Source organism: Strix aluco, chromosome 20 (genome assembly GCF_031877795.1).
Source record: "Strix aluco isolate bStrAlu1 chromosome 20, bStrAlu1.hap1, whole genome shotgun sequence".
In the NCBI taxonomy this organism is placed as follows: domain Eukaryota; kingdom Metazoa; phylum Chordata; class Aves; order Strigiformes; family Strigidae; genus Strix; species Strix aluco.
In genome coordinates, this window is record NC_133950.1 from 15,726,930 (window position 1) to 15,747,716 (window position 20,787).

Here is a 20,787-nt window from a genome sequence, read left to right on the forward strand (position 1 = left end):
GGTGGATGAGTTCACAGCAGTAATGCAGCTGGGGAAAACCAGCTGGAACAGAGCACAGGAAACACAGACTGAGAAACAAAAAGGAGAAACAACAGTAGAAATCATTCATGAGAAAGGAACAGGAGCTGGAGTGGATTAAAACCAGAGCGTTGTTAAACAGGCTGTCACCAGAGCAGAGGAGGAATAAGATAAACAGGAGGAACGGCTCACCGGAACATCACAGAGAAATCATCCTGCGGTAGCAGCTCCGCAGGGCCCGGGAGTCCCCGGGGCGCGAGGGGCAGAGCGGTCCTGCCCCGGCTGGGGTGGGCACAGGGCTCCCTCGCCGGGGACCACCACCCCTCCCGCCGCGGGGACCCCCGAGCACAGCATCGCCCTCCCCGGCCACGTGCACGGGTGGGCCCAGCTGCGCCCAGGCTGTCCCCGACACGCGTGTGCCAGCCCGGGGGCGTGCCGGGACGATGCGTGGTGTTGTCAAACCGTGCTCATCTGCGGACCTCTGAACAGGCAACAGAAATAACTTAAAGAGTTGATGAGACATTTTTATTATTCCCATGAAATTATATGGAATTACAGTTTTAAATGAAGGTGACAGGTTTAAAATGTGTATTTTAGAGCAAAATTAATGCTGTGCTTCCTTGGGTCTGGAAGGTTGGCTGGTCAGGGGGTCATGTCCCGCTGCACGGGGGGTTTGGGACGCCGAGGGTGGGATCTGTTTGCACAGGAGCAGCGGCGGCTGTTCCCGTCTTGCTCCAAAAGCAGCACTGCTGGTGCTCACGGCCGCTGCGGATGGTGCTGCCGTGCCTGGCACAGGCTGCGCGGAGCCGGCGTGCTGCGAGGAGCGAGGCGGGCGCGGGGTGCCAGCGGCAGACCCCCGGGACCCGCTCTACCCAGAGCACAATACCTGCTCTTAAACAGATCTAAAGAGGTTAATTGGGCTGGGATGTACACGGTTGCGTTACATCGCTAATGGAAATGTTGATTCCAGAAGCCACGGCTCTAGTGAATTTTGTACTACTGTAATTATTTTTAAACTTTCTTTTCGGCACTGTTGATAACAGCTTGGCACCATGCCTGCGTGACCTGATTAAACTTACAAATTGTCAGCCTTGATCTATAGGACGTGGAAAAGATTGCTGACTGAGCATCGCTTTGGAAATTCTCGATTTAAAACAAAAATTAGATTTAAAATGTTGTTCCCAACAATGCAGTGCAAGAGCACTGGTGATTTTAAACACATTTAAACTCAGTATCCCGGCATCGTGGTAGCAGCCACATCCCTGCACAGCGAGGGGCAGTTTAATTCCTTCTTGTCTGCCCGCCGGAGCCCCCGCACCCCACTCCCGCAGCCGCCGTTCCCGAGGTGACGCTCCCAGTTCTGTCTCCACCGTTTCCCTCCCCTGATGGGAAATTCCAGCTCCACCTGTGTGGACAGAGGCCATGGGCACACATGGACATGGCTGCGCCCGCGGGATTTGTGCTGGTGGGAGCCGTGGCACGTCCCCGCTTTTCGCCTGAAGCCTCCTGTAGTGGAGGAGCGAGGGGCAGCTTTTTCCCCCAGGCCTTTCAAACCAAGGCTCGGACCTCCTAGGAGGGGTGGAATCCAGTGGTGTACGTCTCCATAAGGGTAACGTGTGTTTAGATCCATTTGGAAGGAAATGAGAAGCAAATCAATTATTTCCAAATAAATAATGCACTTACTTTTACCACATGGTCTTGCATCAAAGTGATATATTGTATAGGATAGTGCCAGCCTTACGTAGATTTGGCTGTCTTGGAAAGCCATGGAAGGAATACTCACAGTGAAGCGTTTACAAACTCTGCGGGGCCCTTTAAAGCCTCGCGGAGACGTCCCTGCTCCGTCTGGGAACTGAGAGGCTCCCATATGGCTCCGTACGGCTCCCGGGGCCTGCCCGGAGGAGGGTGCCCGCTCGGGTACCCCCGCAGGGCGAGGAAGGGCCGTGGGCAGGTCTGGGCCCCGCGGGGCAGGAGGGCTCCTCGCAGGCGTGTGGCGAGCGGGCAGCGGCCGGGTGGGTGCGAGAAATACTGACTGTGTTTTCTCTTGTTCTCTCTTTTCTGCCCAAGGTTTGAGCATCCGAGGAGCCCAGGAGGAAGACCCTCCCGATCCCCAGCTAATGAGACTAGACAATATGCTTCTGGCAGAAGGAGTCTCAGGTCCGGAGAAAGGTGGGGGATCGGCGGCAGCAGCTGCAGCCGCAGCAGCCTCTGGAGGGTCTTCAGATAACTCTATTGAACACTCAGATTACAGAGCCAAATTGACCCAGATCAGACAAATCTATCACACAGAGCTGGAGAAATATGAACAGGTCAGACATCAGCCTCTCAGTTGTACGTGTACCTGCCGCTGCTCTCCTCTGCACCTCCGCTTCCAGCGCCCGCCGCTGCCCAGCTCCGGACCACATCCCCTCCTCCCCTTCCCCACCCTCTCCCCCGTAAAGGGCCGTGATGCCACGGGAGGCCGTCGGGCTTCGAGGAGCCGCTCGCTGGACCCGGGACGCATGTCTTGCATGCCTGAGTGTTTTCTGTTGTCTGTAACCGCATAAAAGCGACGCCCGTGTTTCTCCCCTTCGAGGCAGCCCGGAGAGGGATTGAGGAGGAGAGTTGTCTGTCGCTCGGTGCCGCTGTCACACCCCGTGATGAAGCGTCGCCAGGCTGGGTCTGGCACAGGCCGGGGAGCGCGGGCCGGCGAGGCCGTGCTGGTTGCAGCCCACGGGCCCCCGGCACAGGCGGCGGGAGGATCCGGCACAAGGCGGGTTGGCGAGGGAGCGGGCGGCAAGGCGCCGGCACAGCGCCTGGTCGGGGCTTCGGGAGCCGCCGCTGCGGAGGGGAAATACGGGAATCCCGGGTCGGGCGGACACCGGCACTCGGTGTCGTTGTCCGGAGCGGAGAGCGTGCTGCAGAGACCTGGTGACCCGCCGCGTTTGTGGTGCCGGTGGCACCGGGAGCGTTTGCCGTGAGCTGCCGGCAGTGCGGCTCCTGCCCGGGAGGTGGGGGGCTGTGCCACCCCGGTTTCTCTGGAACCCGTGGGAGAGACCCCTCTGCCTCCTCTCTTTTCTGGTTTTGCAAGGCACAACAACATCAAAGGAGACGGGGAAGGGAGGAATGACACGAGACCCCTGGCCCTTGCAAGCCTCAAGCGATGTCTTCATTTTACCTTCCCAGAGGTGCCCTAATAAAGCTTGTAAACCCTCAGCCTAATCAGCTCAGCGAACCTCATCAGCCGGTGGTTTCTGAGCTGAGCCGGGGAAGTCCTGCACTTGCCCCCAGCCCGTCACGACACAGCACCGGGCTGCACAGACCAAAACCACAAAAGAGACGTGGAGGCAGCGATAAAACACTTCAGACTGCGAGGGTGAGGAGAAGAGCAGCACCGTGCTGCCCAGCTCATCCCCCAGCCCCCGTGCTCTGCCTCGCCACGCTCCCCTCCCTGCCTCGCCGGCGTAAAACGGGGCCTGGGTGCCTCCATGACGCTTGATTGTAGAGTTTCCCCTTTTTTTTCATGCAAAGACCCTCCGAAAGGTCTCTGGCCGCTTTGCTTTGCTTTTTTGTGCCACCAGAAACAAAGGCACGGGCTGCGACAGGCTGTGCCCCACAGCTGACCGGCACCTGCCGGGCGCCAGCAGTGGGTAGAGGCGATGGGGTGGTGGGGAGGGGGTGTGGGGCGCTGGTGGGGCACTGGTGGGGCATGGCGGAGCACTGGGGGGGCGGTGCCCACCTGCCCAGTCCACACAGCATCCCGCTGCCGACGCTGGGGGACCGTGGTGCCAGTGTCATGGTGTGGCCTCATCTGTGCTGCCTCTTTCACTGTGTTGTTGTAGTGAGCAAATAACTGAGCAGAGGGCTGGCGGGGTCTTTGTGCAAATCTCTGTTTCTCCCTCAAACGAACCCCCTGCTCCAAGGATCCCCATGTTGTGCACGGACCCTGGGGCTCCGCAGGGCCCCGGTGTGCAGCCGTAGCGCCACGGTGGGGGTGAACAGGCACCGTCCGGCAGGGACATGTCGCGTAAACACCCGGGGACAGCGGCGGGAGGCAGGGCCGGGGCCGAGGCCGTGGCAGGTCAGGGCCTGCAGCCGTTTCTTGGCCAGTGCCCCCTGACTCCCACAAGCTCAGTGCTGGGGGGCAGCAGCAGCAGCATTTTTATCCCTGTAGCTCCATTTACAAAGGTTTCGGCTGAAACGACACAGCCGTCCGTCCACCCCATGGGAAACTTTGGAGGATGCTCCAGAGCTGCTGGGAGAGGGAGAGCGCGGTGGAGCTGCTCCAAAACCTCTCCATGTCCCTGTTGATCCTGACACCCAGCACCGTCTGCTCTACAGAAAGACGATCATTTCCCCAGCCTTGCAGCAAACCGTCTCCTGCAGGTTTGGCTCACCGCCGTGCCCATCCCCGCAGCCGAGAGGCAGCCAGGGCTTCGCGTCTCGGCCTCTGGCAGCTGCAGGTTCTGGAGAGGTGGGTGCCCGCGCCGGGGAGCGGCTCCTGCCAGCTCCCTCCCGGTGCAGGAGCTCCCGCGGCTCCGCGGCAGCCGGCAGCAGGAACCAGAGCAGCTTCCTGGAGACGCTTTCCAGGCAGAGTTTGATCCTGATATTTGTTGCCAGTTTGGGGAATGTGCTCAGAAAAAAAAAAAAAAAAGAGAAATGGAAAGTGTGTCACGCCATCACACAGCTCTCCCCTTGCCGTGCGCCGGGAGAAATGGCCGTACACAGGCAGCTCCTTCCATAATTTACAGCTACTGTAGTAGAGATGACATATTGAAAGCTATCTTCTATAATTACACTGAAATACATTTTTTGCTGTAGGCAAAAGTACTGTAAGGGTCCCAGGCCTCCCGGAGCAGCTGGGAACCTGCTTCCTGAGTTCACAGATGTCTACTGAATTCACCCCAAATTGGGGTGAAGTGTGACTGCTCGGAAGACACCAGCAGCCCCACGGAGAGCTGGCTGGCACCGTGCCCCTGAAGACTGTTTTGGGCCATTTCCTCTCTTTTTCTTGCACTCGTCTGAGGAGTCTTGATGAAGCATTAAGGCTAGCTGGAGCATCCCCACTCCTACAAGGTTTCTGAGCAGGTTAACAAGGCCATCACTTATAACCTGACATTATTAATAATGTCTCGGGCACCAAGCAGAGGCCTGAAAAATAGTCCTGAAAAAGGGATCAAGTAGCTCGGACGCTATAAATAAACAAGAGAAAACAAGACAAAGCGTCAGAGTCTTCTGAGCTTACTTCCACTCTGCTGCACTGAAGTAGCTCTGCAGATGGGAGGTGCTGGTGAAGATAAATTAAAACCAGGCTCCCTAAGTAGCTGTAACCAAACGAAGTCTCATCAAGCAATTCATGTAAATTCGAGGAAAGATTTTTGCTTCTTGAAAGCAAGAAACTCAGTTTAGCTTTGAAACGTCCAATTTTTGATACTATATATGTGGAGAAATATTTCTCATAGAAAAGACACATCTGAAAATATTTTTAATGCAACAGTTGCCATTTTTATTTTGTTTTAAAACTGGATTTCCCACGTCTGCAAACAAGGGGGCACATGGCAAGACGTTGTGTCTTGAAATGTTCTTTCAGTGCCAAGTCCCTGGGTTCACTCTATCTCTGGGACAGTCAGAGCCGCTCTCTTGTCTCAGGGAGGGAGTTGCTGCATTTCGGTGCCTGCGTTACCTTGCCCCTGTGCATCGCTTTCTGGGGGAGCCAAAGCTGGTGCTTTTGCCATGGGTTGGAGGGCTGAGCCCGACCTTGGGCGTGCTAAGGCTGTGCAGGCAGCGCAGCAGGCAGCGCGCAGGGAGGACACCATCGCGGTGCGGTGATGCCAGTGGGAGCAGGCACCGGTGCCCGGCTGCCTCCCGGCTCATGGCGAGGCCGCTGTGCTTCCCGGGGGGGGGGCTTGTCCGTGCCGGGCCTGCGCTGGCACAGGGCGAAGCTTTGGGATGGTAGGAGGAGAAACGGGTCACCAGGAGAACTCCTGCCCTCCTTGGGCAAGAGGAGTGTGACCAGGGGTGCTCAGGGCAGCGTCCCCATCTCTTCGGCGTGGCGAGAGGGGACGGCAGCTGGTCACCTCCGCAAGCTTTGCTGCCTGAAATGTCAAAATAGGAAGAAAGAAAATATGCAGATGGGAAGAGAGGATGACGTGTGTCAAACTCCTTAACCTGGAGCTCAGAAAGTCTTGAGAAAGGCAGGGAACGGCCGCTGGCGGGAGGAGCTGTCGCATCTGCGCTGGTGGGGAGCGGTGCGGAGCTGGTGTAGAGTGATGGTGAACTGGTATAGAGGTGGTGAACTGGTGTGGAGGTGCTGAGCTGGTGTAGAGGTGCTGAGCTGGCGTGGAGCAGCGGGGTGAGCTGGCGCAGCCTCCGTGGCACCGTGTCCTCGTCGTGCTCAGCGATGGCAGGCGAAGGGCGTCTGCACGGAGGCTCTCGCCGAGGCTCGCCGGAGCGCTGCCTCCAAACGGGCGCTGCAAGGATGTAAATTAGCCTGTAATTTACTTTCAGTAGTGTAAAGAAAAAAAAAATCACTTTGCCTGAAGTGTATGCATCTTTCTTAAGGGTGTACCCAGATTTTAATTATCTAAATGTAAATACTTAACGAATTTTACTTAGAGTAATGAGCTAAAGTGCACACTACATAAATGAGATGTTCTAATTAATCATGTATGAACTACTGGTTTAAAGAAAAGCTATGTGAATTCTGCGAATGTTGGGCTATTGCCAAATTGCTAATCAGCATTTGCATTCATAGATGGCTTCACTTAATAAGTTGTGAGACGTTCAGCAAATGTTATAGGAAATTATGAGTTTTTAGATGCATAAACTTTTCACTTTTAACTCCTTCCCTCGCACAATCTATTGAAATATAGGAGAATCCCTGAAAATGTAGTTGTCAGACAAATTACGCAGATATTTGTCACCCTGGCTTTAGAGGAAGAAGGGGACCTACAGTCAAATACGTAACGTAGGGTCTGGACGAGGTACTTGCAGTGTTTCCTCTGCGTGATTTACTGGCTGTTGAGCGTCGTGATCGTCGCCCCTTACATTAGATGCACGAGAGCAAAATCCTGTGGCGTTCCTTGGCTGCGGTCGCAGCCCCGCGGTGCGTTACGATGGGTGGCCCTTGCGTCAGCCTCGCACACATCCCCTGATGAGGGCTCGGGAGCAGGGAGCTGTTTGCTGAGGCCAGTGCAGCACCCGGCCCCTCTGCGCTCCCCGGGGCTCCATCAGGATGGGGGTAGGTTGGTGCCCAAAATGTGCTCGAAAACCAGGCTGGCCCCTGGGAAGGGATTAGCCCCATGGCCACCACACAGCTCTGCCTAGCAGCCGGCAGTCCCGGGGTTTGTTTTTGAAAGAGATAAGGGAGACATAAATCAGCGGAGTTCGTGGCAGCTCCCAGCCTGCGTGGGGGAAGCCGGGATGCCAGCGTGACGGCGTGCGGTGGCTCCGATCAGGTGGCGGCTGGCGATGGTGCAGCCTGGAGAAGTTTCTGTCACCGTGTCCGGTCACCTGCGGGGTCTGGGACTGATAACTGATGGCTCGTCATGCCTTCCCTCCTTCGGTGCCTCAGCAGCATGGCATGGGCCAGGCTTGGGCACGGCTTTGCTGAAACCCCCCTCTGAGGCCACGGAGCCCTGGGAGGGTCTGGAGCTGCTCCGCTGGTGCGGGGGGCTTGCCCGTGGCTCGTGGGCTGCGGGACCCACAGCCCTCCCCAGGTTTTGCTCACTGGGCTGCTGAGTCCCTGCTGACATCCCCCTCCTGCCTGCAGCTGTCACACACACCGATCCCAGCCTCTCCTCTCTGCCGCGGCCGGGCTGGGGACACGGGGATGTTGAAGGGGACAAGTGGAAGGAGCTGTGGCGCGGTTGCTCGGCTCGCAGTCGCGGGGGCTCACGGACATGGTGTGTGTGACCAGCTCCCGCAGCCGTGCGCGTGTGGAGGGGACGGGGCCACGCGAGGGTCCCCCGGCCCCCCCCAACAGCCAGGCCCACGCTCGTGTCCTTGCGGAACAGCACAAAACAGTTTCTAAGCCTCTCCTTCCTTCACAGGCGTGTAATGAATTTACCACACATGTGATGAACCTTCTCAGAGAACAGAGCCGGACACGTCCCATTTCTCCCAAGGAGATTGAAAGGATGGTGGGCATCATTCATCGAAAATTCAGCTCCATCCAGATGCAGCTCAAACAAAGTACTTGTGAAGCAGTAATGATTTTAAGATCAAGGTTCCTCGATGCCAGGTAAGGCAGAGGCGAGTGCCCCGGCTCTTTCTGGGGGGAAGGGGCGATTGCTGGGCAGGACGGGGCGAGCCTGGCCTGACTGGGCCCCGCTGGGAGAGGCTGCTCTGCCCCAGCACAAGCCCAGGGCCCTCGTCCTTCACCCAGCAGCCGCTGTGAAAGAGGGGTTTCCTGCACAGAGCTTTCACAAACAGCAGTGTCTGTTCTCCATATTTTAGAGCAAAGATAAGGCTTGTTCACCCGATGCTTGCTTGTTTACCCCACTCGTCTGGGAGTCGCGCGGGGTTTGTGCAAAGCGCTGATGTCACCCCGGCAGTTATTTAAACAGCTGCCGGTGCCGATGGCTCGCAGCGTAAGGCCGACCTCGCAAAAACGCTGACCCCGCCAGGGACGAGCCGAGTTCCCTGGGAGGGACGTGCCCAGGGGCTGTGGCTGACGCCGGGTGAGCAGCCGCGCACCCGAGGTAGGACGGGCGACGACGCTGCCGAAAGCCAGATCTGCTGGCCCGTCTCCCAACAAGCTGTCGCCTGGCCGGGGCGCGGGAGGAGGCAGCCCCTTCCGAACCCTCACAGCCAGCACAGCCCCCGGCCCCCAGGGCAGGCTGCGAGGAAGCAGGCAGAGGGGGCTTAGGGGGGTTTATAGGCACAGCCAGAATTGTTTGGAAGCCCTGGTGAGTTGGGGTGTCGGGCCCCAGCCCCAGCCCTTCGGCGGGGCTCCCCTCCGCAGAGCAGGACCCTGGCAGCTGGCAGAGCCGGGAGGAGCAGCAGGCACCACGCAGAGCCTCCCCTCAGCAGCTAGCTCATGCTTCACACCTGAAAGCTGTGAGGAGCTAAACAAGAGCAAAATAATTTTATTAACAAGGAGGTCACTGGCAGGTGTGGCAAATTAGGGTAATTACAAACAGTTGGAGGAAATGTCTATGGAGAGCTCCAGTAACTGCAAAAGGTAAAGCTTGCAGATGCACATTTTAAAGTGATTTCTTTAAAAAGGAGGAAGGTAAATAAGGCAAAATGAGCGGAAGCACAGTAATGAGATAAACATAGCTCTGGGGAGAGAGCCTGCCTGCTCCAGGATACAGCGTAGTTAGCAGCATCGTGATACCGCTGGAAGAGAGCGCTGGGGATTGCGCTCGGCTGCCTGCTGGCCTCGGGCACAGGCAGTTTGATTGCAACCAGCCCTGAGGGGAAGGGAGCTCGGAAGGAAATGTTTAACCCGTGCTTTCGGGAGGGTGTTCTGGGGAGAAGGAGAGGGGCTGACGCGGGCTCGGAGGCAAGGCCCCGCAGCTGTGCAGGCGCTGCCGAAAGGCTTCGCTTTCTGGCCAGGTTACGGGGCCGCACGCCTCGGTACCTGTCCCCGAGAGCCTGGGCCCCCCTCAGCCCTACAGGTGGGGGTCCCTCGCGGAGCCCCAAAAGCCGCTCACCCACAGAAGCCAATTAGCTCCACAGCAAAGACGCAGCAGCGGGGCTGCCCCGTCCTGCGCCGTGTGCGGGAGCCGTGGCTGACCTGCTGCTAAAGGGAAGGAGGTGCGTTAGGCCGCCCTCAGCGCAGGGCGGTTTAGCAGCAGGGTCCAGCCTGGGGTTGGGTGAGGAGGGGGCTCCCAGGGCCCGGCTCAGCGCCCTGCCTCGCCTTCTGCTTCGTCGTGTTTTCTGCCGCGGCACGCAGCGGGGTCCGTGCACCCGCGGGATGAAACCCCGTGCAGAGGCAGGTCCCTGAATGGCCAGACGTGGGTGTTGTAGCCCACCACACAGTGCCCAGAGCCCCCATGGGCTACCCCAAAGGGGTCAGGGCTACCGAGATGGTGCTGTTTGTGTTGCTGCGTGCTGCAGCACGGACACGTGGAACAGGGGTCGCTCCCACCCCAGCTGACCCCGCCAGAGCTCTGCGTGCATCTGGAAGAACAGCCGTGGTTTGTTTTTCTCGTTTCAGACGGAAAAGGCGTAACTTCAGTAAACAAGCCACAGAAATCTTGAACGAATATTTTTACTCCCACCTCAGTAACCCCTACCCCAGTGAAGAAGCCAAAGAAGAGCTGGCAAAGAAATGCAGCATCACAGTATCGCAGGTGAGCAGCGGGTGGGTGCAGGCCCCAGGCAGTGCCTCGGCCTCCTGCTCCCCTCGTGAAGCTGCGGCCCCCTCCGGGCCCCGGGATGTGCTTCAGCGGGGGTGTGCGGCGTGGAGCCCCTCCCTGCCCTTCGTCATCCCTTCAGGCTGGCATCGCTGACTGCTGTAACGTTCAGCAGGGTGAGGGAATGTGACTAAACTGCGCAGGAAAGGCAGCGTGCCTGCGGTGGCGGGGGGTAAGAAGTGTGTGTATGAAGATAGAAATACAAAGGCTGTAAGGTTAGCACCCTCAGCTTTCTCCCTGTGCAGTACGATTCCTTGCTCAACCTTACTGACTTAGGAATTCATTACAACTTACCATTATTTCAGGGGAAGGCCAGTTTATTGACAAACATATAATCTATCTCTATAGATCAAAATTTCTTTGATTGCTTGAAGTTTTTTTTTCTGAGCCAGACAGAAATTCAGCCTCTCGATATATTGAAGTGACACGAGTGGTTTCTCTGTAGCAAAAATGTATTAGGCAGGTTTTCTCCTTTTATCACATATAACAGATGTTACTGTGAAGTTAATGCAAGAAAGCCAGCATCTCCCTAATCGGAAACACACAGTGTCGCTGGCTACGGCTGCTTTCTGTACAGGCCAGAGGACACCTGCAGCGATGTTCAGGCCGATGGCACTGCTCTGTCGAGCTTTCCTTCACCAGAGACCTTGAAAAGCAAACCAACACTTTGCATTTCTTTGTGGCCTGGACATTTGCTAGAAAACCAAATTGTTCCCAGAGCAAATCTGGCTCCTGCAGCTCAGGGAAGGTTGCACCTGGGTGGCAGGGAACACTCAGCAGCAGTTCCCAAGTTCTCCAGCCACCCCGCTGCCTGCTGCAAGGGCCGGCGTGCCGTCTCCTCCCAGCTCCAGCGCCTGCACTTATCAATATTTCAGGTCCTTTAGAGGAGCAATGCCTGCGGCGAATGTGTTAACTATTAATGATTGCAGGCTGCAGTATTGGCATTATTAGCAATGCAACCTTTAGCTTTATAATTAAGACCTGAGTTGAGATTTACTTTATAGGTCTCCCTTGAATGCATGAAAAATTCAGGCACTTATTGAAGACTTTCAGATGAACGGCTGCCCAGCTCCCCCAGATCTGATATCACTTCATTGACTTTGGGTGCACCCTCAGTACAGCCCCAGCCAGACTGCCCCCCGACACGAGGGGCCAGCAGCCACGTGTGTGCCATGCTCGTCCCTCGGCACGCTGCGCCGTCCGTGCTCTGGGCGGGGTGGGAAGCGCCGGTGCCAGGGGAAGGCGAGGGATGGGGATGGGGACAGCTTCTCTCGGTCCATTTATGAGTGGCTGTGGTGATGGGCAGGAATTTTGGGGGGGAAATTCAGCACCAAACTTGTTTCCTCTCACTCCTCCATCACTGTTGCATCATGCGAGCGACCGCAGCCCTGGCAGGTACAGGGACAGCCTTGGTGGCTGCTGGGCAGCTCTTCCATGCCCACAGGCGTCCCCGCGGCTGCCCAGGAGCACACGAGTACCTGGGCACCTTGGCCTGCAGCCCTACGTCCTGCTGCTGGTTTCAGTCCTCTTGGCATGAGGTGGTTTATAGCGATTCCTCCAGTAAGTGGTGTCCAAGAATCTTCCCACGTGAGCCGAGGCAGCCTGCCGTGGAGTTAGGAGAGGCAACACCATCAACACAAACTTGGGGAAACCCAAAGTTCTTCAGCTCTGCTGGGAGATTGTAACTGGGGGAGATTCCACGGTAAAGAGCACAACAGACCTGCTGAAGAGATGTTTTCTGTTTTGTGCCTGGCAGAGGAGGAGTTAGTGATCCCGCAGGGTGGACAGATAAAAAGCTAGATCTAGATAAGGCTGGAGTGACTGAAGGAAATGGGATGGAACATTTGAGAAGCCATAACTGATTGCTTCTAGTGCTAATAGATCTGATTTCTTAATTATTTGTTTGATAAGACTTAATGTATATGTTGTAGAACGAAGTAAAAGGCAGGCAGATGGTCCAAAAACGTAGCGGCAGCAGCGAGGCTGTGACGTGACTATAGGTTTGTCTCTTTAATATTTGATACAAGCATGAATTAGTTGTTGGTTGAATCCATTAGGAGGGCTGAGTGACGATGGCAGTAGCTGTGTGGTGTCCCCCGTAGTGCTGCGTGCGGTGGCCTCGGCTTTGCAGGGTGACGTTTTCCAGCCGGGAGCGAGGGCAGCGCCGGCCACGCGACCTGGGCGCTGGCCACGGGTTTGGGGCCGGGGCTGCAGCTTCACTCTGGCAAGGTATTATAAATGGCTCAGAAAACCTCGGGATGACGGGAAAGCCTGCAAACGGGGCAATGTATCATCTCATGGGAGAGGAGCATGTATGTGAGAGAGGGAGTGCCTGTGATCAGCTGGCTGCTTAAGTTCCTGATAAATCTGCTGTCACAGCTGGAAAATGTGAATACTATGGATATCCTAATCTTTGATTTTCAAAGGCACTTCCAAAGGCTGCACGGCGGGACTGTGGGGTTAGTTGGTATTTACTAGGTCAAACTGGGCTGGAGTTGTCTTTCTTTGTACTGAAAAATGTATGTATTTTTGAGGCCATCTAGCAGAAAAGCTCTGAGCAAGCACTGTAAAATAGCCTGGTGCACACTGCTGTGGTGGTTGGCAGCAGAAGCCAGAGGATGCAATCCAGAAATCAGGGGTGAATTGAGCAGTCATTTAAAATACTGGCAGGAATAGCATCGCATGGGATAAGCAATGGCATCCAAGCGAGTGACTGAGCTACACCTTGCACAGGGCTTTTATGAAAAATCTCTGAGCACACATATTTCCAGCCTTGACCAGGAGTCCCTGGGACATCGCCGTGCCTGGCACCGTGCCCTATTTACCTCCCGTGCTACAAATGCCCCAGAGGTGCAAAGAGCTGGAAAATGGAGGGGGAAAAAAAAAAACCAAAAACCAAACCAAAGTTAACGGATGGCTTTCCAAACTCCTGGATGTTGCGGTTCATGTTTGATGAAGAGGCTTTGTCCTTTTTCTGGCTGAGCCAGGCTTCCCCTGTAGTCTCTCCTAACGACGATCCAAGGCATTTCTTTCTTGTGCCGTCAGTGCCTTGTAAATGCTGGGGGCAGGTTCATGGCAGAACATTTCTCCCTCAAACACTTAATTAGTGTTTTGGGTCATCCTCCCCCCAGATTAAGCAGTTTACTGGAAATCTTGCTGCCACAGCGCTTTACCAAGCTGCAAGGAAAATTGTCTCCCAGAATTGTTTAGTTGCAGATGGGAGATAGATGGTTCCAGTTTTGACATCGGTGTTTAAAATAATATGTAGAGAAGGTTTTTAAAGAAAAGAATAAAGACAAACTATTTATTAAGATGAACACCTCGCACAATTTCATTTTTAAGAGTATGGAAAAGGTAATTCTAGGGGAAAAAAAATGTCCTTAACAGAGAACATCGTCGGCTGTAATTTAGAGCTACCCGATCAGCACGTGTTTGAGGGAGATAAACTGTATCATCTGTTCTCCCCTTACCATGGCTGCGAGGCTGATGTTTTATACTTTTGCAGATGAGCCTCTTTCAGGGTGTCATGAACAACTATCAGTCTATCATATGGGCTATAGAAAGGGCATAGTCATTGCTGAAAGCATGTCAGTGGATTACAGCAATAAAATTTTTCACTGCTTCAAACAAAAGAAGGATGTGGTTGACAAGGGAATATATTTAAAATTCTTTTAAAGAAAGAATGCAGAAGCTGGTTCTCAATGCCCCTCCTGCCCCTGCTGCTTCTGAGTCTGTTTCTGTAAGCAGATTGACAGGGAGAGCTGCGGATGTACAGGCTCGTACCCCTTGACTTCATGTGGGAAGCAAGGAAAAGAAAAAAAAAAGATGCAAGCTTAAGGAAATAGTTTCTAGAGGTAAAATTCCTAGTTTTAGATCATGCACTGTAACTGTGCCGTGTTGGTTTTCAAAATTTTCTATTTTGTGCCACTTGATTAGGTGTGGAATACAAACTGTGTGCTATGAACACTGGGAAACACAATGGAAAAATGTCCGTGATCCATAAATACGTAGTTCACTAATTTCAGCGGTGATGCTCTCGTGTCAGCTGTGTCTCTTGCAGAACGAGCACTGATTTATCCCATGAAATCAGCCAGTGCGGAGACATGAGGCAGGCCTGCCCCATCCCAAATCCCACGTTAGGCATCTTGATGATTTAAGTAATAATTTATTGTCTTTTTATTTAACATTGCAATTAACATGATAAATAAGTGCAACAGTATTGTTTGAAATGTAATATACAATTAAGCCCAATTAATTAATCGGCCTTCAATGATCAGGAGGAGAAAGATGTTCATTGTTTTTTTATGTGAAGAGATAGTTTGTTTTAATGAAAAATGTGTTGTGAAGCAGCTCGCGATGGAGGCAACTTTCATTTTTCGGGTGAGCGCGGGGCTGGGCGAGGAGCCGGGGCCCGGGGGCAGCCCAGCACCAGCATCCCGGGGGGGCTGTGGCCGGCAGCGAGGGCAGGGCCCGGCGGGCAGGGGAGGCTGCCGGTGGCCGGCACAGCCCCACGGCGCAGAATCCAGCTGGAATCCTTCGGAGAGGCCTTCGCCAGGGAGGCCCCGGGCGGTGGGTGCCCGACCCCAGAGGGATGCTGTGGCTTCCCGGGGCAGCCCCGGACGCTGCACTTTAATCTCAGAAATAGTTTAACATTTCTGGATGCTCCTTTAGATGTGGTATGCGGGTTAAACATAACGTACGATCGCTGCTCCTCTCATTGCTTCCAATTAAACCTTGCTTGTTAGTTTAACCTCTAGGTAATCCCATCAAACAATTGATGTCAAGGAAACACTGCCCACAGTGGCTCTGGATGAGTGGCCATTAATTTTAATTGCCTTGATATTAAAGATTAAGAAGTATTGGGACTAGCAGAATGGAAACGATCTGATGTCAAGCAAATCCACTCGTTGAGGCTTCCCCAGGCTGCTGGTGATATTAAAATTTTACTGTGAGAATTAAATAAACCTTTATTAGTGATGGCTGTTGTTTGATTGGTCCAGGGGCGTGCATAAACAGAGGGGTCTCGCACACATCCGTGGACAATACAGTTGATGTACAGAGATTCCTCAATTATGAAACTGTTAATAAAGCATAATCTGATTGTCCACAATAATTATTTGCTAGGTTTCATTAATGTATTATTGCTTCTCTGACTGACAAGGTAATATTAAGTGCAATATATAGAATACGGTGGAGTATTATCTAGGGAACAGAATGTATAAGGTACCTTTTGTATTGCCGTTAAAAGCTAGAGGCTTTTCATTAATTGTGTTTAAACAAAAGCTATAGCTACATGAAATAGAGCAGGATTTGTGTCCTCCCTGCAGTGGGGTCCCTTACTGGGCGCTGGGATGGAGCGTGGGGGTGCGAGAGGTGCCGCAGAGCTGCCGCGGCCCGTGGCGGGGTGCAGCTGTGGGGGTGCGGGGGCCCCGGGGCGCGCAGGACCCCAGCCCCTGCCTTGCCGGGCGCTGGGTCCCCTGCTGCAGGCCTGGCCAGTAACCACTGGTGTAATTACTGGTCCCCTCCCCTTTACCTCTGTGTTGCTGCAGATGCTTTTTTGTCTCAGCAGCGTTGGCCGTCGTCCATGTTACAAACCGGGTTTGTTATTTAGGAGCTCTGTTACAGCAGCTGAAGTTAAACAAAGCCGCTGAGAAAGATTGCACGAACTTTTCTGAGCGGCTCCAGCCGTGACCTCTGTGTGGGTTAATAGTCAGTGCCCCGTGAGCCATCTTGGCTTCAGTACAGTATCTTCAAAGGGAGATGACAAAGTGACTTTTCAGCCATTATTGATTTATATGATTCCTTTCATTTTCAGCCAACCAAACATGATTCTATGAGTGGGCTGCCAAGGTTGTTCCAGCCCAAAAATAAAGAACAATTGCTCTCGCTGCCTGCTCACCCTCACTCAACCGGACCTCAGTCCCCCTTCAGCAGCTTTCGGGGTCTTGCACTGATTTTGTTGACAAATGGCTCATAGAAGTAGGAGACAATGCTGTACTAAATGCTACAGCAAGCTCCAGGATATGTGTTGTCATCAAAGAGTCACCCCTTGTGCATCGGTTTGCCAACAGGAGCAGATCCAGATCACGCTCGCATCCGTAGTAATATTTGACTGATCCTCGGTTGCTGCTCGGTTAAGGGGGGTACCCGGCAGATAGGGGCTGGGGGCTGGGGCGCACCTACTTGCTCACCAAACGTGACATCTGGGAGGGATCACGCTTCGCCAGGCCGAGCGCTTTGTGTCCTTCACCCTTCCCACCTCTCCCCGCTGCAGGTGTCCAACTGGTTTGGCAATAAGAGAATCAGGTACAAGAAGAACATCGGGAAGTTCCAGGAAGAAGCCAATCTCTACGCGGCAAAGACGGCTGTGACCGCAGCGCACGCCGTGGCCGCGGCCGTCCAGAACAACCAGACAAACTCCCCCACCACACCAAACTCTGGTATGTACCCGGCTCATGCAATAATCACCCCGAGGGGCAGGCCGTGAAGGAAGACCCTCGATGGCACCTTAGCGAGTGCGGCCGGGCCGAGGAGGCTGCAGCTCCCTCGCAGACCCACTCGTGGCATGGGGAGCGGTGCCAAGCCCGGGGAGCTGCAGGCCGAGCGCTGCCGTAGCTGGTCCCGGCGGCTTCGGCGGGGAAGCTCCCGCGGCCTCACAGGGGAGCGGAGCGCGGCCCGTGTAATTCCCGCAGCGGTAGCGTCTGCCTGGCTCAGGCTGCTGGCAGTGTTTCCGTAGATATTTTAAGCATTCTTTCATTCAGTGAAAATAACATAAAATAGGATGAGACAGAGCTCCAAGTCTGTTTTTGTAGAGCTGTTAAATTTATTGTCAAGATAAGAACAAAATAGAGGAATATTTTAGCATGCACTAATTAGAGTTTAAACCCTGGGCTGCTTGAAATGGAGTTGATATTATATATAGAAATCTAAGGATGCAGCTTTTATTTTGGAGTTGCTCTACCATGTGTTCTTCTGCAGTATTTAAAAATTGTCTCGCTAGTGTGTTGTTGACATTTTGCAAATCTAAGCATTAAATTAGTAGCGGGAGTGTGTGAAGAGGAAGTCGCTTTTTTGGGCTCCAGAGGCAAAGGTTTCCATGAAGCACAGATGTGTCTGACACTATTTACAGTGAAGTTTTGCTGTGACTTAGTTGTAGACAACTTTTAAAGGGTATAAAGATCCATGGGAAAAAAAAAACTTTAATCAAAAGAAAGTAAGAAAAAGGTTCCTCCTCTGACGGCAATAAATCCGCTAATTAGAAATTGCCAGCCATTTCCTTTTGAAGGAGACATTAAGCGCAGGCTCAAAATGAGTTTTTCTGGGAGAGTTTGGTGATAGCATCTCCTGAGGAAGCGATCCGCTGGAGGAGAGCTCTCGACATGAAAGCCTGTGGTGGTACTGGCTGCTCTTCCAGAGGGAAAAGCTGACCCAGGTCGCACGGGGCTTCTGGGCTCTCCCAGCGCGGCGGCAGCCGGTGCGGTGGGACCGGCTCTGGAGGCGCCGAGCCGGTGGGCGGGGGGCCGGTGGCCCGAGCTCGCCCTGCGCCAGGGCCGGCAGCTTTCCCTCTGCTGCGCTCTGCCTTTCCTTCTCCTCTCCTGTCTTCTTCTCCTTCCCCTGCCCTCAGGTCTCTGGGGTTATATATTTGCAGCTCTCTGTTATTCAGCTACCTAACTCTTTCCTTTCCAGGTTCTTCTGGTTCTTTTAACCTCCCAAATTCTGGGGACATGTTCATGAACATGCAGAGTCTGAATGGGGATTCTTACCAGGGGTCCCAAGTCGGAGCCAATGTGCAGTCACAGGTAGGAGAAATGCCCCAAAGTAGGGCCTTTCTAGCAGGGTAGGGTTTGGGCTAAAAATTCCACCTTACTCTGGCTCTATTCAATGGTCTGTGCCTCGCTGCAGAGTGGAGGCTGCATATTTCTGAATGTGACCTATTCTTACCCCAGCATTGAATTTCACAAATATAAAGGAAAGAGTGATTTTTTTCTGATTGAAACTTTAAGCTTTGTGAATGCATTCGGCTCTGGCTTGAGCTCATGGAATGGGATTGGGTGCGTCTGACTTCCATGGACACTGTAAACCCAGTGAATTTTCTTTCTTTTTTCCTTTTCTTTTTTTTTCTTTTTTCTTTTTCTTTTTTTTTAAAAAAAACCCATCTTTCATTTATTGCACAAACTTTTATTTATTCATTTATTTAAATGTCAGAACACATCTAACTGAGCTATTAAAATACAACTCATTCTCAGTCACTTTTCCAATCCTTTCAGACAGGGCTAACTCCATGTTTTAGATGCAGTATATACGCCATAATCTCTTCCCATACATGCAAGCACATACAGACGTATAAATATGCACAGCACTTTGCTGCAGACACTTAAGAAGGACCTACAGGACGCACTGCTGTGAGGAAGTTGTTGTTTGGCTGGTGTGAGAAGCAAAGATGTATGGTTTTTAACATGCAAGGATTTGTTGAAATTCTGCCAGTCATTCTTGATTGATAAATTTGCCTTTCATAGAAGATGCTAAACCCTTTTGGCTCACATAATTCAAAATGTTGCCTATTGTAAGTGATGATGTTTTAATAGATTTGGAATGATGAATTTTGTTTCCCCTTACTTTAAGGTGGATACCCTGCGTCATGTTATCAATCAGACGGGAGGATACAATGATGGCTTGGGAGGAAATTCACTGTACAGTCCACATAATTTAAATGTGAGTACCTGGGGGAACGATAGTTTGGAGAGCCGTAAGCACGGTGGCAGGTAAATGCAGTCATTAATACATGTATTAATTACTCCTGCAGTAGCGTTTTTTAATATCGCGTCTTTGGGGATGAACCACAGAATAGCCCTTGATACAGCTGTGAGTCTTGGTAATGTAAGAAGAGAGAAATTCCTAGGGCTGTGACTGTGATTCGAATTTTTATATTTTTCAGCCTTATGAGTTACAAAGTAATAGCCTTGGTGAGAAGGCTCTTGTTCTCCGCACAGAGATGGTCAGATAACTCCGTACTTGTGGTTGTTATTGCCTGCAATCAGACACCAGCACTGTGCTTTTGATATACTTTTAGCCATTTCAAGGGTGCCCATTTTTCCTCTGTTTGAGAAGTACTTTTGGCCTTGTTACTCCAAACGGGAGAGAGTAGTAAGTCTGGCAAGCAGATGCTAGTAAATTGAGGGATTATAGGCTTGATGGTGATAGGTGCTAAATGTCCTACCTCTGGCTGTAAGCAGTGAGGTCTGACAGTGCTCAGACCCTCGCAGGCTGGACCCCGTAGCCTGCGCGCGAGGCGCCAGGATAAATAAACGCAGAGATCTATTCTTCTGTCGGCATGAAAGCCGGGGATGAAATACCACCCACAGCAGCAGCCTCTGTGGCGAGGGCTCCACGGCAGATCCTTTTCATCCTTCATTTCCAGCTTGCTTCTCTCATTTACAACTTCAACAATTAATGCTTTAATTTTTTTTGTTAACTTTTCGTGCTTGCTTGAGAGGTGACTTTCATTTGTTTTCCTTCATATTCATGGACTTTAAAATGACTGTCGGGCGTTCCCTGCCCAGCGACCGTCTCCCCCATCCCAGGGGCTGCCCCTGCGTTTCACAACCCGCTGTGGGTCGGGATGCGGGTGCTGAGAGATGGTGCCTGCGGGAACACGGGGAGACCTGGTGTGAGATGCTGCAGCCACAGGGAATGGGAGGTTTTTCCCCCTTTTTGGTTTTCCACTTGCCATGAGAGTAAATATTAATGATTTAAAATGTGATTGAAGATGTTCAATTGTAAAGGGAAAAAAGTACCATTAAATACTCAAATCTTTTACATTTGAAATGTCAAATCTTTCTTTTTGGGTTTATAAATAACTCATAATAACCCACAACAAACCATATAAAAAGCCTTTTAGTTGCATTTCTCCTTTTTCGTTTAAGTGTTTTGAAATGCTTCAGAGAATTTGCGATATCCTTATCAACATGATAAAATATGAAACTGTGATTGCCTGCAGCATTTTACAGACATGAATTCCATCTTCACTGATGAGGCCTGATAAGGCACTGTTGTATAATACAGTGCATAATCTCAAACCACCAGAGTAAGGATTAATTTATTTGAAAAAAAGAATGCTTGCTGACAACCTCTCCTCCAGCTGCCAAGCTGAGTAAAAATATTGTACATTTGTTGTTTATAAATTTGGATAAAAGAGGAATGATGTTTACTTCAGATGGAATATCTTTAGACTCATATCTGCACAAGAGTTTTTCTTTCTCTAAGTAGATTCTCATATCTTTAAAAAATAAAAAAGCAGCGGTGCCTCTGCATTTGGAGTAGGATTTTGTACGTTTTCAGTCTGTGTCTGAACAGTTGAGTATTTTAAGGCGGGTGGTGAGGTTTCAGCCTTGATACGATTGCAGGTTGGTGCTGCCGTTAATTTTAC

At 52.4% G+C, this 20,787-nt stretch overlaps 1 protein-coding gene across 5 annotated transcripts in view; it reads left to right on the top strand.

Moving 5' to 3' along the window:
* PBX3 (PBX homeobox 3) overlaps window positions 1–20,787 on the top strand; it is a 113,908-nt gene that overhangs the window by 90,299 nt on the left and 2,822 nt on the right. For 4 of the 5 annotated variants that reach the window (XM_074846516.1, XM_074846517.1, XM_074846518.1 and 1 more), the window contains exons 3-8: window positions 2,086–2,327; window positions 8,049–8,239; window positions 10,163–10,298; window positions 16,636–16,801; window positions 18,048–18,160; window positions 18,984–19,073. In XM_074846516.1, coding sequence (XP_074702617.1) covers window positions 2,086–2,327; window positions 8,049–8,239; window positions 10,163–10,298; window positions 16,636–16,801; window positions 18,048–18,160; window positions 18,984–19,073 — 938 coding nt within the window. The remainder of the gene's footprint in view (window positions 1–2,085; window positions 2,328–8,048; window positions 8,240–10,162; window positions 10,299–16,635; window positions 16,802–18,047; window positions 18,161–18,983; window positions 19,074–20,787) is intronic. The other variant, XM_074846520.1, reaches the window with a different exon arrangement.